The 16,116-nt window shown below is 40.1% G+C and overlaps 2 protein-coding genes across 3 annotated transcripts; both read right to left on the bottom strand.

Moving 5' to 3' along the window:
- Positions 1–577: 577 nt before the first annotated feature.
- Positions 578–2,925, bottom strand: LOC147319750 (apoptosis-associated speck-like protein containing a CARD). Its single transcript, XM_086312500.1, has 3 exons — positions 2,567–2,925; positions 823–864; positions 578–748 (listed from the first exon to the last, which is right to left on the bottom strand). The coding sequence occupies exons 1-2, from the start codon at positions 2,817–2,819 to the stop codon at positions 839–841; spliced, it is 279 nt and encodes a 92-aa protein (XP_086168626.1). The 5' UTR covers positions 2,820–2,925; the 3' UTR covers positions 578–748; positions 823–838.
- A 3,350-nt stretch (positions 2,926–6,275) lies between these two features.
- Positions 6,276–10,872, bottom strand: etsrp (ETS1-related protein). 2 transcript variants are annotated; one of them, XM_086310090.1, is made up of 8 exons: positions 10,759–10,872; positions 10,374–10,455; positions 8,878–9,006; positions 8,716–8,784; positions 8,257–8,406; positions 7,927–8,166; positions 7,700–7,818; positions 6,276–7,125 (listed from the first exon to the last, which is right to left on the bottom strand). In XM_086310090.1, exons 1-8 carry the CDS (start codon positions 10,813–10,815, stop codon positions 6,847–6,849), a joined length of 1,125 nt encoding a protein of 374 aa, XP_086166216.1. In that variant the 5' UTR covers positions 10,816–10,872; the 3' UTR covers positions 6,276–6,846. The 2 variants fall into 2 exon arrangements, with proteins under 2 accessions (XP_086166216.1, XP_086166217.1); XM_086310091.1 differs by having other exon boundaries at positions 8,878–8,973.
- Positions 10,873–16,116: the final 5,244 nt, after the last annotated feature.

The raw sequence follows: 16,116 nt of genomic DNA, 5'->3' as shown, positions 1-16,116 counted from the left end.
GTTAGTGTGAACAGCTAGGAGAGTAAAAGACGATGTGGTTTTCAAAAGGCATAAACTTGACACATTTCTTGACTGTTCTGAGCAAGAATACTTTATTTCCATCTTTTACAGTTTTAAAATAATAAAAAGGGTTCAAAGTAGATGTTTAGGGACCCCACAGTTCTTGCAAGCACCACTTTAGTATGACAGCAATGTAAAGCCTTTTTATAGCAGTTGAGTCTCTTTTAGTTCTTGTTTTGTGGATTTCTTCCTTCTGCGTTCTTCTGTTTCTGATTCTCAGTCCATCTTGCGTGTGGCTTTGTTTGGAACAGATTTTCTACAATGTTATGCTCAGGGAAGTGAGAGACAAGGTTAAACCTTCAACTTAAAACCTCTGAGGTAGTCCACTGTGGATTTTGAAGTGTATATTGGCTCAAAGCAGGGTTTGGGAAAGCTTCCAAGTCTGCATTCTTGATAAGAGTGTAGAATGTTATGATAGGCTACCTCTGAACAGATGGATAATCCAGTTTGGCAACAATAAAAACTGAAAACATTGAGCTATGACTAAAAGGAGGACCTGTTGAACCACAATGAAATCTTTTTAGTTTCTCTGAAATTATTTTATTTATTTTATGAAATTCTTTAGGATTAAAATTTAATGACACAACAGTTATAAAGTCAATTGTTTTGAAATAAATCTGTAGTTGGAGCTTGTGTGTGAATACTAGAGCCTTTCACACAGTTTTCCAGCTGCTGTGAAGTCTTTCACCTGCAAAACATAAAAGAAATCATAGATAGCATATAGTTGTTTATATGAACAAGTTAACAGAAAGATCAACTCACTGTCCAGGTGAGATGTCTAATTTCCTCCACCGGCTTCTGTGACTGAAAAACACAAATGAATCAAAATGTTAGCCTCCATGTTAGCCTCCATGTTAGCCTCCATGTTAGCCTCCATGTTAGCGGTGTAACAGGAGAGCAGTTTTAGTTTCAGAATGAAAATAAACTCTGACAATTGCAATTTTAAAATATCAGTGTTGCATATGTTTTATCATTTCGCTGTTACAGCTGCCCTGTTGGCTGCCCCTTCAAAAAGACAAAAACAAATCTGGAACGTTGCACTATCAAGCTGCAGGGCCAGACTCTCCATTGTTATGTAATTTCCATGGAACTAAATTTGACTGTTGAGCAGCAAGTCCGCACATGTCCAGAGTCACATCCTGACACTGGAGTGTCACACAGACTTTAGAAAAAGGTTGAAGAATTCAGAGAGTCATTTCTCTCTGTTTTTCTCTGTTTTTACTGCATAAAGCTGGTTTCAAGTGTGATGCTACAAAAAGAAACTTTAGCACTTTGTTACTGTAGGGCTGCATTTTAACGCAGACCAGACCCGTGTAAATGCTGGGCGATTGAGAAAATAAAAAAAATTCAAAATGTTATTGCGCCAGAAATCGAATAACTGGCCAACTCTTCTTTGTAGAATTGCTTTAATTTGGCCATATTTGAAGGTTTCCAGCATGAACCGCATGTTTAAAGTATCTCAGTCTGATTGAACTTGAACTATTTAAGTTCATGCCAGATACAACATGGTTTTTCACACAAGTCTTGGGGATCATTCAGATGGTTTTTTTTTTTTTGGTAAACGTGAGACGAGCCTTCATTTTTTTGCTTCTTTGGTTGGCAGTGGTTTTGTCTCCTATTGAGGCCATTTTTGCTCATTCTCTCTTTTTTTTGTTGAACCATGACCTCTGACCTTAACTGAGCCAGGTGAGGCCTGCAGTTCTTTAGAAAATGTTCTGAGTTCTTCTGTGACCTCCTGGATGAGTCATTGATGCACTCTTGGAGTAATTTTGGTCGGCTGGTCACTCCTGGGAAGGTTCAGCACTGTCCTAAGTTTTCTCCATGTGTGGATAATTTCTCACTGTTGTTCACTGGAGTCCTGAAAGCCTTAGAAATGGCTTTGTGAACCTTTCAGACTGATAGATGTCAGTGCCTCTTTTTCCTCAGCTGTTTCTTTAAATCTTTTAGCTTACTTCACTTTGTCAGACAGCTTCTATTAAATGATTTCTTGATTGGTCTGGCAGTAATCAGGCCTGATTTAATATGATATGAGGGACAAGTCGTTTTGCTTCAGGTAGGTTTTTCTTCATAAATCAAATCATTATTTAAAACTGCATTTTGTATTTAGTCTGGTTATCTTTTTATAGTACTAACATTTTTAATGATCTGACGCATTAAAAATAGAAATCAAGAAGGGGAGCAGTTCTTTTCCACAGCACTGTATTAACTCTTGTTTTTGTTTTCTCATAATCAAATATTGAAGTCAGAGACCTCTGCTTGGTTTCACCCCTTTTGTGACACGGTAAGCCCCAAATGACAGCAGCGATCAGTTTAGGAAGTTTAAAAGTGAAAGTAAATAAATGAGACCCTTTTATTGTTGGTTAAAAATGTCTGCAGTATTGTTTCTGGTTCTGTTACCCATCGATCTCTGTAGTTAGTTTTTACCCTGTGATTAACTGTGATGACGCTTCTGTGTAAATCCAGATGTACAAATGACCACTAACTGAAACTTGGACATTGATCTCACCGAGTGTTTCCGCCTCGTTGCTACATCCAATCGCTTTCAGCAGGTCCACAGTCACCCCAAGAGCCCCCTCCTCGGTAAAGTGGGACACCAGCACGTCTGCGATCTGCAGGCGGCTTTTATTTTCCACCCTGTTGCGCTTGACGCGTGGCGCTTCCCTGCGGTCCAGAAGCTGGTGGCAGAACTTCTCAAAGTCTTCCTTTGATATGTCCTCCAGCGCGCTCACCAAAGCAAGCTTTATAGTTTTGTCTGACATTTCGTGGCCCAGAAAGTTCTTGTAGCTCTGTCTGAACTGCAAAATACGCTTTTGTCTCGAACTTTAAGGAAGATGACTTTAGAAGGCGCACCCGGAAAAAGACGCATTTACTGCGACTGGGAAATATGGGTGCTCTAAGAGCTATAAGCGGAACACACACAGCAGCAAACATCTGGAACACACTCTGTCTGTCTTACGATAACAGTGGGGTCATGTTCCAAGTACAGTAAGACTTGCTGTAGGGATCCACCAACAACGCCTGTGTGAGTAGATCTGTCGACTCATATTGTGCATTGGTTTGCAGTTTTCTTGGTATGTTTGATTTTATAAATCCTAACAACCACATGGTATAGCGCCGCTAGGGGGTTTCGTCCTATTATTGTAGCACGTCTGTGGAGGCTCTGAGTTATGGAGGATCACAAGAGCCATTATTCTCTCGCCTCTGTCAGTGCGCCCCAGGGTGGCTGTGGCTACAATGTAGCTGCCATCACCAGTGTGTGAATGGGTGGATGACTGGATATGTAAAGCGCTTTGGGGTCCTTAGGGACTAGAAAAGCGCTATATAAATACAGGCCATTTACCATTATTTCGATGCGCGTGGCTCTTGTGGTCCTCCATACTCAGTCATCCAGGTCATCATAGTCTAAGGGCGATGGGGCGATCGTGGCTCAAGAGTTGGGAGTTCGCCTTGTAATCGGAAGGTTGCTGGTTCGAGCCCCGGCTTGGACAGTCTCGGTCGTTGTGTCCTTGGGCAAGACACTTCACCCGTTGCCTACTGGTGGTGGTCAGAGGGCTCGGTGGCGCCAGTGTCCGGCAGCCTCGCCTCTGTCAGTGCGCCCCAGGGTGGCTGTGGCTACATTGTAGCTGCCATCACCAGTGTGTGGATGACAGGTTGTGTAAAGCGCTTTGGGGTCCTTAGGGACTAGAAAAGCGCTATACAAATACAGGCCATTTAAGGAACCTGGAAAGAAAAGCGTCTGGACTCTGCCTTTCTTTCTCTTCCTTTCCAAGCTCCCTAGAATATTATTGTAGTTGTTGGAGAGTCTCCTAATGTGAGTGCCGCTGCAGCCTGCTGCTCTCCGTGCATCTGTTTAGAGCAGGGCAACTCCAGGTCTGTTGTTCTACACTGTTAAAAAAAACATCTTAAAAAACAGTAATATTCCGGCAGCTGGGGCGCCAAAATACTACCGTAAAATAACAGAAAACAACTTCCTCATAAAAATATGGTTATTTCCAGCAATGACAATACAGTTTGTTGCGCTAATTTTACATGGGATCTTGCCTTTTCTAGTGATCTTAAACATTAAATTGGGAACATGTTAATGTGATTAAACAATGAAATTATCTATAAATAGGGGGAAAAAAACAAATCCTAATAAAACAGTAATATTCCGGCAGCTGGGGCGCCAAAATACTACCTTAAAATATCAGAAAATAACTTTCTCATGAAAATACAGTTTTTTTCAGTAATGAAAATCGAGTTTGTTGCGCTAATTTGACATGGGATACTGCCTTTTCCAAGTGCTTTTAGACATTAAATTAGGAACATTTTAACGTGATCAAACAATGAAATTACCTATAAACAAGGTCAATGATTGTGGTAATATGATATAATACGTAAATGTACAGAAATATACAGTTAATAGTTGGTGTAAATTATAATGGATTGCATCCCCTGGGATAGACTGACAGAGGCGAGGCTGCCATATCGCACCACCGGCCCCTCTGGCCATCACCAGTAGGCAGCAGGTGAAGAGTCTTGACCACGGACACAATACCGAGAGTGTCCGAGCCGGGGCTCGAACCGGCAATCTTCTGATCACAAGCGAACTGCCTACTCTTGAACCACGATCGCCCTAAACAGCAATGATAATAATACTTATGTGAAGTAACACAAGCTTATAGGAATCATGTTATATACTTTTCCATAGCATTACATTTGAATTCAACAGTTCAATCTTTCAAATAACGGACAGATATTTGTGAAATCACGATACATTTGTGAATGTATTTTAACAATCTAAATATGCATATGTACAAAAAATATATTTAAAAAAAAAACAAGTAAATTGTGTTTTTACTATATTTACAGTGATGTTATGTTATTTTACCTTTGACATGTAAAATCAGTCTACTTATGTAAATTTAATGATATTCTAGAAAGACAGCAGGCTACAACGCTTTAAAATATACAGTAAGATACTTTGACATTACTATTTTTTGGAACAGTGTATTTAACTGACTGGACTCCGAGTTGTCCGGCCAACATCCACACCACATGCCCGCTGAACCTGCTTGGTGTTCCTTCCTTGCCAGACCGCGGTTACAAAATGTATAACTTCATTTTATGTATTTAAGACAAAACAAACAAAAAAACCCAACAACATCAACTTGCCATAATGTCGTTGTACAATGAAAATAAAGAGCTGTTCTGTCCGCTTTTTCCTCAAACATGGACACGTGTTTTAGTATTTTGTGGGTGGAATATTTTCTAATCCATGTGTGGGGTGAAAATGTCCCATAATTACATGGGTCCTGTAAAATGAAAAATGTACAAGGTGTTATAAATGTCAGATTTGCATTCTTGATCAATAACAAGGGCATCAAATAATTATCTAATGCATTTTCCTTACAAACGTGGCGCCATTTAGGGGGACATAAAAAGGCTTTCCAATAGTATACGATTTATTGCCAAGTAGCAAATAAACAAATGACCACAAGACACATTTCCTTATGTTTTGTAAGTATGTAGTATGTTTACGTTGTTTTCCTGGGGGCTGAAACTTGACATGTTGTGTATATCCCGCTAATAGCCTGTATATGCCATACTGCACATTTTGGTATCAATTTGATACAAAGTAAATAAAGGGCAGTGTTGCTGATACCGATACTGTTGTCTTATAAAGGAATCTTGTGTAGAGGAGAGCTATGTGTCATGACTAATAGTTTACAATGAAGTATATGATATAGATGACAAAAGGAACCATTGTGGTGAAGTGATTCGATCTTTCTGTTAAGTTACGCCAGTGCAAAGCCAAACAAAGAGAAAAGAGCAGGATAGAACTCACGGAGCAAGTCATATAAGACGAAGGGGAGCAAGGAAGTGATGCATATGGCCAAATGAGTATAAAAGGGGGCTCTTAGGAACATTCAGGGTTCTCCTCGATCAAAGATCTGAACAGTTTGAAATTATTAGATTAGAAATCCGAATTAGCTCAAAGTAGATTAACTTGAAAAGTATAATTTAAGTGATTTGATTCTATTTGATTCTGATTTGATTTTGAAAATGAGAAAAAAACATATATAAGATAAATCTTTCAAAATTGTTGAATTTTTAAAAAGTTCTCTTTTTTTAAATTAGTTGTAGACGCATGAATCCCTCTTTGTCCACCAGGGGGAGCTGCAGTATCATTAATTCCCCCAGCCTAATTTTATAAAAGAAGACTTTAATTCAACACGTTTATATACAGTTTATTTACATCAGACAACCATCACACGTCACTGAAACCTTCACAGCAAGTGCCTGAAAACCGCCAGTTTGTTATTCAGAGTATCAACAGAGGTAGACACGAGTTTTGTATTTAGAAAATAATAATAATAATAATATAAATGCACAAAACTCTACATAGGGTTCATATAAACACTATTTACAAATCCATTCTTTCTTTAGAAAACAAACAAACAAACTATCAAACATAACAACCCCAGAGGAACAAAGTACAAGTAACCCGAGTGCTTAAAATACCCCTGGCTGGTGTCTGTGCTGCACTTAAAACAACCTGAGGTCAAGTAGCTCTTTTTATAGAAACATTTAAGAAAATATGATATGATGTCATTAAATATTGGCTGCACTATGGATCTATATACTTTTAATTATTATTCCCTGAAATGCAGCATCTGTAAACTGCCTACATCAAGTTCGTCCTCTTCCACGAGGCTTGAGGAAGCAGAGTTCACTTTGAAGGCTGAAGTACTCAAAACGTTCAGGTCTGTCAGCCAGCAGCACCGAGGCTCCTGGGGTCGGCCCCTACTGTGAAACCCACGTTTCACTGCTGTGATCAGAGGCTGTCGATACCCCAGAGCACTGCCAGGACTCTGTGTTTGTGGGTAAAACGTTCATACTGCTCAGGACCTCCTGTGCTGACTTCCCCAGCATGCCCTGCACGTCACAGACGAAGCGGTAGACGTAGCGCTTGCCCGCCGTCTTATGGATGATGTTTTTGTGGTAGTAGTAACGCAGGCCACGGCTCAGCTTCTCGTAGTTCATCTTTGGTTTGTTCTTGCACTGACCCCAGCGCTTCGCCACCTGTGGGATCACCAGCAAACACATGCTCAGAAAAATACAATAGAAATGAGTAATGTAATTAAGTAAATGTACTAATAAAAAAATCTGTTAAAGTTTATAATAAGTAAGATGATTTATTTAAGTGCTTCTAAAAACAGAAGAATCCAAGTGTTTATTCAAATGCATTACATGTTTGTGTAAAGCAGTAACATAAGCAGATTCTGTCTTCTATCATTTTATTCCCACATAAATGAATCCTCACACCTTTCAGTAAAGCTGTGCAATGCTCGTTTCTGCCCCCTGTCAATCTGGCTCTATAAATACCAGGATGAGCAGCATCAGCACTGCAGGTAATATGAACAGGGGCCCCCATCCAGTCATTGCTCTGTTAAATGGTACAAAGTTTCAACACCAGCGGCTCCATTTTTAGGAAAACAAGTGATTCCCGGCCTGACTTTCTTAAATGTGATCAACGTTTCTCCCCAAAGTACAAAGACACACTCAAATGGAAAGTTTTGTGAAGCAGGTAAGAAATAACCTTTTATCGGTTCCATGTAGTGCTCAACAGTGGCTTTGTCTAAAACAGGATTCTTACCTCTGTGGGGTCAGACATCTTGAACTCCCATCCGTCTCCAGTCCAGGAGATGAAAGTGCGGCAGGCAGAGTCCAGCAGAAGCTCCAGTAAAAACTGCCACAGCTGGATTGGACCGGAACCTGAATGAAGAGTTTGTAGATAAATGAATGAGGTCAAAGTAAGTAGCTGGCGCTGTAATGTGTAATCCATGTGTCATTATACAAAGAGGAAAAGAAGCAAACTCTAACCTGGATAAGCCGACATTCCTGTCATCTGCCCCTCCCTGTCCAGCCTCTGTGGAGGGGTGTTTTTTCGTTTCACCACACGGGGGCAGTACTGCTCTGAGGACTGGAGGCCGGGGTTTGAGGGACATGAGGCCATAGATGGGTGTGATGGAGGGGCAGCTAAGTTGGGGGACTGATATTCAGACCAAAAGGACGAGGACTGTCTCTGTGCATCCGAGTCAAAGTAGCTCTGATCTGTTTCGCCTGCACCAAACAGAAGAATCACACACTGAACTACAAAGATCAGGTCACTGGAAAAGTGTTTGGTTTTAACCCACGAGTGAAATGTCTTACTTTGTACTGAGTTTGATCCCGCTCCTGTGAGGAAGGGGCTGTGGCTGCCTTCCACGGCAGGGCTGAACTGTCCGGTCTGGGGCACCAAGTTCTGGTATGTCTGAGGAGACTCCTGGTATCCAGTTTGTGACTGGTCCACTGCCAGTCCATCTGTGCACCAGGAGAGAGTTAGTCACAAACACAATTCCCTTAAAGTCAACTTTAAATGAGGTCAGTGTATGCACAAATAAGCCCTGTAAGCTCGGGCTTTAATCTGCTCTGGAAGCTCAGTTCCAGAAGATTTTTTTCTGCTCATGGTTCTGTGTGATGTCACAAAGAGGAGATACACACAAATATCTGTTTTTAAAAAGTAGCTACTCAAAAAGCAACTCTCTGGTGTTCTCGAATAAAACATATGAACACTATAGGTCTCCTTTAGAGTTATTTCACACGTAGCATCAGTGAACGTGAGACGCTCACCTTGTGGATACGAGGCCCACCAGTTGAACTCCTGGTATGTATCCAGGCTGAAGAGGGCAGCGTCACTCACTGAAGGTAAAAGAGCAAAAAATACAAGATAAGTCAAAAATATTTGACTTTAATAAGCAAGCAAAGTATACCAAAACACGTTTTTCTTTTTACCTTTGGTGCCATAAGGATGGGAAGCTTTTGGCGGCTCCGGGTAGCCGCTGTCTGCCGCGTACTGCTGCTGCTGCTGCTGTCCGGGCGCTTTACTGTCTAACAGAAAAGACAGGTCTTCACCAGGGTAGTCTGGAGGTTCAACATAATACAGACAGATGGAGTCAGTGAAGGATGGTGAAGACAGCAGGGAAGCACAGCTCTTTTTAAAGCACCAAGCCGATACAGGATTACCTGTTTAATCGTGCAAACCTTAAACTAATTCATTTTACAGCAGTTTTTTTGCAGCACAGGATGACACTGCTCTTTGTGTCTGGGGGGCATCTTATACATAATATATGTATAAGATTTGCTATAATGAGCAAACAATGAGGATAAACCTAATATTAGGCTACATAATTAAGATTACACTTTTTAATTTAGTAAAGGGTTGAAATACTTTTTTGTAACTTTGTAAAACAAAGTTTGTCTTGCTTACACAGCTGTACTTACAGCTGAGTAAGCAAGACCTATTTGCAAAACGCTTAATTCCTGATAGACTAAGGTGATCCGTGACTTTACTTTCTTTTGCAAATGTTTAAATTATGTTTGTTTTTAAGGTGGATTTTTTTTTCTTATGACTTAACAGATGTGATGACACTGTAAACTCTTTGGCACTGAAGGCACCACCAGCCCTCTGCTGCTTATAGCCTCATAAGGATAACTTTGATCCAGCAGTAAGAGCAAGTTAGCTGCATTATCTTTAAGCTGATTTTATGATTATATTAAGGCAAACAAATACAAAACATGAACTCAAAATCTGCTATGAATGTATAGTTTGCTGTAAATATGAAAGACTATGCTAAAATGCCGGTGTGGTGCTTTAAGAAGGAGGTTAATCAAAGCTCAGTTCTGCAGAAAAAGTCATGGAGAGAAGAATTGTGGGAGAAATCTATAAGTTAGACTTTGGAGTTGGGCTGAAATCGTGACGTGGGACATGAGAAAAAAGAAAAAAAAGGCCCCCCAGGTTTTTTCAGTTCTATGGATGGAGGCAGCTTGGAGGAAACAAGGCAGGGAGGGGGAGGAAACGCCAGCGGAGGGAGTGTGACAGAGTAGTGATGGAGGGATGGGGAGTGGGGGGCGAGGGCTCTAAATCTGTTGGAGGAGGAAGTCTGGAGGAAAGGATTAGGAAAGACAGAGAGGGGAGTGCAACACAGAGACCGTCTTTAACCTGACCACCCTGCGTCTCTCTGTCTTTGCAGATCTCAGCCCATTCAGACAATTTCACACACACATAATCACGGGCGTGTCAAGGACTCGCAGAGAAAGCTCTGACAGATGTGATGACACTGTCTGCGAACATGTTTCCTCTGTCCTTCAGCCGCTCGGCTTCAGAGGAAACAGATCGCACAAACATAAAAAAAAACCTGTGTCTGATGTGTCTGAGAGTTTCAGCGCCGTGCACCAGGATCAGCAGGAAAGCCAGATGAAGCAACATCAGAGGGATCCACTAAACTCACCATAAGATGCAAAGTCGAAACCAGCTGGCACTTCCTGCGTCCTGAAGTCTTCTGTGTAGTATCCGCTCTGGCAAACCTCCATCTGCGGTCATATGATTACAACTTTTTGTCACCACTGGGAATGAATTCAAACTTACAAACGCAGTTTAGAATCACGCGAGTGGGGCTGTAACGTTTCCCACTGGTGTTTATCTCGATGAATAATTAGGGAATAAATACATTTTTTAAAAAATCGGAAAAGCCAAGAATCCTGCAGTTTTCTGTCAGCTGACGTCCATCCGTGCAGCACAGTTCACGCTCTAAACTGCTCGTTGTGGATGAACGACACTTGCTGCTCATTTTGTGTCGCGTTAAAATATATTTTAGTTTAAATGACCGAGCTTACCTTTACTTTGGAGTCGGCGCTTCTGTCTCCTGCTTTGCTCGAAGTGTCCCAGTACATGTGGCTCCTTCACAGCTTCTCCTTCAAACTTGTACCGGCTGCAGCAGCGTGGAGTGGTCACTCTGCGGTCGGCCGCGTCCCGTTATAAACTCAGCGAAAAGAAGTGGGCGGGGCGCGTGCCCGCGGTGAGTCGTGACCTGCTGCGGCACTGAGGTTTGTTTAACACCCCCCACCCCCGACCCCCTTTCCCGACCCCCTCAGCAACAAGTCAATCAAACTTTCATTCATAAAAGCGTCTCAGGTAACAGACACGCGAATGTAGCTTATTCCAAAAAGAACAATTTATTTATTAACTACACAGAAGTTCAAGATTTAAAAGGGGGAGGGGGGGGGGGGGGGTATAAATGTTGCTGTAGAAAACAAACTTGCATGTATGAGGGGTGTGTAATTGAGGAGAGAGGATTAAAAATGGGATTAAAAGAAGATAACACGCTGAAAATATAGTATTCATAAAGAACAACATTTGGAATTCAAAAATAGTCCATTATTGAAGTTAAAGTAAAGAAGTCCATTTCTTTCTTTCCATGCCATTCAGACTGAGAACATATACAGATACTGACAATTTTACCATCTTTCTTATTCCCTTTGTTATCGGTAAACTTGTTCCTCTTACACTGCACCCGTATTTAAGTCTTTTCTTAAAACTGACTGTTTTCTTCTTTTGTGGAGGGAAAATGGTCACTGCAGATGAAAAAGTGAGGGAGGAATTTCGTGACATGGTTTAGAATAAGGACAAAGAAAAAAAGGTGTCTTCAAAACGAGTATGCAGACATGATCACATTTAAAGGTCGTCCATCAGGACATTTGGACACATTTTCCTGCATTAAGGACACTTTGGTACCTTTGCATGGATTTGTGGGAGAAAAGTTTCATACAGAGGAGTTCAGCATTTAAATGGTGATGCTCCCGGGTACAATTTCATTTAATTATTCCAAACTATTCTCATTTATTATTAGCCATGCTGAGTCAACACACATTCAGACATGTTTTCCTGTTTTTCTTTTGTGTTTGTCTCCAGACTGAGTTCAATGAGTTGATTCAATTCCCTTTGATATTAGGCTTTTGTTAACCTGCTTAAACGGGGCCCCTCTTTGTGTCACAGAACTTTTACACACAAAAGTTCTCGAGTTCTTTTAAAGCTCAGGTGAGTTTTACTTTTAAACTTTCCGTACATTTGAAACTTGTTGCAGTCTGTTGTGATTTTCAAGACTTGTGAACATCTCATTTCTGTTACTGACTAAAATGAAGGAATACAGACAAACATTAACTTCAGATTAGTTTGAAGTGGCCCGACAACGTTGGGTTTTCAGATTTTTTTATCGTAGGACTTCCTTTTCCTTTTTCCTTACGGCTCCTACATGACTCAGATTAAACTTCTATGTGTGTCAGAGGGAAAATTACTTTTGTGATGGGGGGTTTTCAGTCCAATCCTCCTCTTAAATGCAGGTGGCTGTGAAAGTTTGTGAAAATAGTCAGTAACACGACGTTAATTATCTTTTTGTCACACACACACACACACACACACACACACACACACACACACACACACACACACACACACACACACACACACACACTGTTCATTTTTATCCTGATTATTCTACAATAAAGGGTTACAGTCAGCACTAAACGTACATTTATGCAGAGCTAGAGAACAAAGCAGATACCTGAAGGGTAAACATTTGGATACATAAAAATGGGCAAATTAATGGAGATTATAAAGGCACAGAATAATAAAGTCTAAGATTACATGTAATACTTAACACACTTTAGCCTAAAGTCATAACTCTACCACACAACTCATCACACTGCAGCTGTTAAACAGTTCATTGATGTCACTGCCAGTGAAGTGATTTGTAGGAATAAAACACACTAAAACAATAAGATCCGGATTTGTGAGTCAATTAAATGATTAGTCATTCGACAAATTAATAGCCAACACATCTAATAGTCGGCTAATTACTGAAGTCACACTTTTTTATGATAGAAACAAATGTTTTTTTGGACTGTAGGCCAGATAAAAGAAGACATTTGAAGATGAGATAAGGATTCCCGTTTAGTTTGACAAAAAAAAATGTGTCAATTAATTAATTAGTTCCCTGAAAACATTCAAGTGAGAGATTTCTGTCTTGTCTTTCTGTGAGTGAAAACAAAGACAACCTTTCATACAGATCATGCAAATAGGATGATTTAAAAACTAACTAACTGAGAAAAAGTCAAAGTCACAGCACTTTCTCTTAATATCCTTGGTTTTTGGATATTTAGTCAAAACAAAACAACTAAAAGACTAAAACATGAAATTAGTTATTTAATCAGTTAGCAGATTAAGAAAATTAATAAGAAAGAATTCAGAGTAAAGACTGAATCGACTGTTTTTCCTTTCATGTCTGTGGATTTTTGACATTTTTAGCTTTTTATCAAATTTAGTCAAAGTAAGAATATCTCCCCAGCATGAGGCCCCTAAATTAGCCAAATATGATTAGCTGTAAAACAAAAATAGCCAATTTTGTCATGGACAATCATGATAATCAATTAATAATTCAATCATGTATGTCATTGTTTTTTCCACTGATAGTTGGACAAAAAAGAGACATCTGAATATCAAACTTAGTATTTCTTACTACTTTGAGTTCTTTTAGGCCACAGGCCGAACAATCGGTCGATAAAACAATCAATGAATGAACAAAGAAAAATCTGGTTATTAATTAATGGTTCTCTCACTTTTTTTTCTTTCATTCCGTTGTTTTCTCTCAGTCTTCTCTGTGTGTGTCTGTAGTGTCTGGTATGTTACACAAAATAAAATTACCACTTTTCTTTTTCACATTTTGATATTTAGAGGCACCAAAGATTGACCCTCACGAAAATAACACATTAACTAATGTACCACCTGTAAAGCACGATTTTCAGTACAATAAAAAATGACAAATTCTTTCCTTGCTAAACATAATCAATAGTTCCACATACACCGCTGCAGGTTTTACAGCAGATGGGTGGCCTTGTAGAGTGTATTTTTATCGCGTCACTGAATGGCTTTAACATATTTCAGAGCTGCGGTCACTGATTGTCTGACCAAATAACTGAGCCATAGTTTGGGTGGGGTTGAAGTGGAGCCTTTTGAAATCAGAGCTTTTGCCAGTCGCTTTTTTTTTAATGAGGTGGGAGGAAGAAAAAAATCTCAGTATCTTTAGCAACCATTCGACAAAACAATGGCCCGTAAAAAACACACAAGCAGCCGCTGAAGAAAGTCTGAAATCACGGCGTGAGTGGCTGCAGCAGATAAGGCCGAGCCCAGAGGCTTGTATAAACAAACATCTCTGCTATTCAGCTCGGACACACACACACACACACACACACACACACACACACACACACACACACACACACACACACACACACACACCGCGCCGACTCCATCTGGAAAAGTGCAGCCGGCTGAAATCGTGCGTGGAGACGGGAGTCGTGATTGGGGGCCCCACCCCAACACAAGGACACAACCGGGATAAAGTTACACAACAGACCAAGTGATTAACAACCGTCTGCAGCAAACTGTCAGCTCTGGAATCCACCGGGAATAATCACACACACGGACAGCCTGCGAAAGTAAACTGTCAGCGACGGCACCAGAACGCCCCAGAAATGAAATTCATCAGATTTACTGGAAATCATGAAGGTGTAACCACAACGCAGAGACACACCGGTTACAAAGGCACGGGAATGAAACCGGCAGGGAGAAATCATTTCGACTAGAAACACCAAACTAGATTTAATCCGTGGCCCACGAAAAAAGCTCAATTTGATCCTTTAAGTGGGCCGGAACATTTATTTGAATGTAAATAGGTCTATTGTGATGACATCCACGGAGCAGACGATCAACAGCCTGAGACACAGTTCATTAAAGATGAAAAAACAAAACAGAAAAGCCTCACCTGCATTGTTTCTGCTGTTAAACAGCTATGTGATCATTTATTGACGTGATGAAGATATATCTTCAGTATATCTTCATGTCTGTGTTGTAATTTAATCTAAAAAAAAAAAAAGATCACCATAATTACGTCACTGCTGTTTTCATTGACGCGTAAAGCAAAGTATGGGCCGGTTTGGATCTTCGGAGGATGTTTTCTCAGGCCCGGGCCGCATGTTCGACAGCCATGTTTAATACGTCAGCATAATGTTAACGCAAAGGTTACTTTAGCTCAGATGTTGAGAGCCATTTTAGGCCATCTTTTTTCGCTTGCAGTCCTTTACAGCAAGACTGCTACGTATCAGAATGTCACTTCACAGATCAAAATAAAATCAACATAACAATATTATTTTTAAAAACATGAAAATTGTTTGTGTTGTGTGATCTAAAAGTAAAAGAAATCCTGCTTTTTACTATCATATAGGCATTATTAAGAAAATATTGATATTTCATTTTAAATATCCTGATTATCACAAGTTCTCAGTGTTGTGTATGGTACACATTTATAAAGACAACATTTATTAAAACACACACACACACACACACACACATTTAGTTCATTTAGTTCTTAAAGCAGCAGAAACATGAATTTCATCTTGTTGAATATAATCGTGTTTTGCGTGTATTTACTAACCTACAGTTACGTCATGCGGTTATGTGGGGCTTTGGATTGCACAGTACTTTTTGAATTGTGATGGCAGAGTAGTTTTACCTGCTCTAATCCCTTTATCTTTACAGCCAGTTTATTTTTTTGTGCTGCTGTAACATCTAATCCTCCCAGCAGGGCATCAATAAAGTGCTATCTTATCTCACCTTTCCCCTGCTGGTAAGTTTTTCAGTTTTACTTTAAAAACTTTGTTTGGTGATTTGTGACTGTTACTGTGTGGCTAAAATATATTTTCCCCAGAAGCCCCGAAGGATAAAAGTGGACTAATTAAAAATATATCTTTTATGTTTCATAAAAATCCAAAAGTTCCTTAGTTAACGAGCCAAGGGCCACATTTTCTACAGCAGTCCTGAATGAAACAGGAACCTCTTATTAAGAGGGCCTGTAAATTTCATGAACTGCACCGTGCTGATGCACTCTGTCAAAGCACTAACTGCCACCATGAACAGCTCTTTTTTCCCCACTGAATGTAGATCTTCTAAAGGTCAGACGCGTTTTTCAAAACGTTACGATCTTTATGAACATGCAGGAAGTTGAAGATTTTTTTTAAAGTGACAAAAAGAACACAAACAGGGTTTTTTTTGTGATATAATCTTTCCTTCTCTTATAAGTGGGGAGGTGAGCATGGGGCTGCAGTACTTCTTATTGGAAAACTTACTCTTCACACCAGGGA

Source organism: Aulonocara sp. 'chitande type north' Nkhata Bay, linkage group LG11 (genome assembly GCF_057382095.1).
Source record: "Aulonocara sp. 'chitande type north' Nkhata Bay isolate Kocher_YH1m ecotype deep benthic linkage group LG11, A_spYH_male_GT1.1, whole genome shotgun sequence".
NCBI lineage: Eukaryota > Metazoa > Chordata > Actinopteri > Cichliformes > Cichlidae > Aulonocara > Aulonocara sp. 'chitande type north' Nkhata Bay.
Note: the sequence above shows the minus strand (reverse complement) of the source record. Positions and strands in the feature narration are given on the sequence as shown.

Coding starts and splice junctions, on each gene's coding strand:
- etsrp (XM_086310090.1), bottom strand. CDS start 10,815: ATGTACTGGGACACTTCGAGCAAAGCAGGAGACAGAAGCGCCGACTCC. Junction 8,785..8,877: donor CCATCCTTATGGCACCAAAG/GTAAAAAGAAAA, acceptor TTTTACCTTCAG/TGAGTGACGCTGCCCTCTTC. Junction 7,126..7,699: donor AGATGTCTGACCCCACAGAG/GTAAGAATCCTG, acceptor GTGATCCCACAG/GTGGCGAAGCGCTGGGGTCA.
- LOC147319750 (XM_086312500.1), bottom strand. CDS start 2,819: ATGTCAGACAAAACTATAAAGCTTGCTTTGGTGAGCGCGCTGGAGGAC. Junction 865..2,566: donor CAACGAGGCGGAAACACTCG/GTGAGATCAATG, acceptor TGTGTTTTTCAG/TCACAGAAGCCGGTGGAGGA.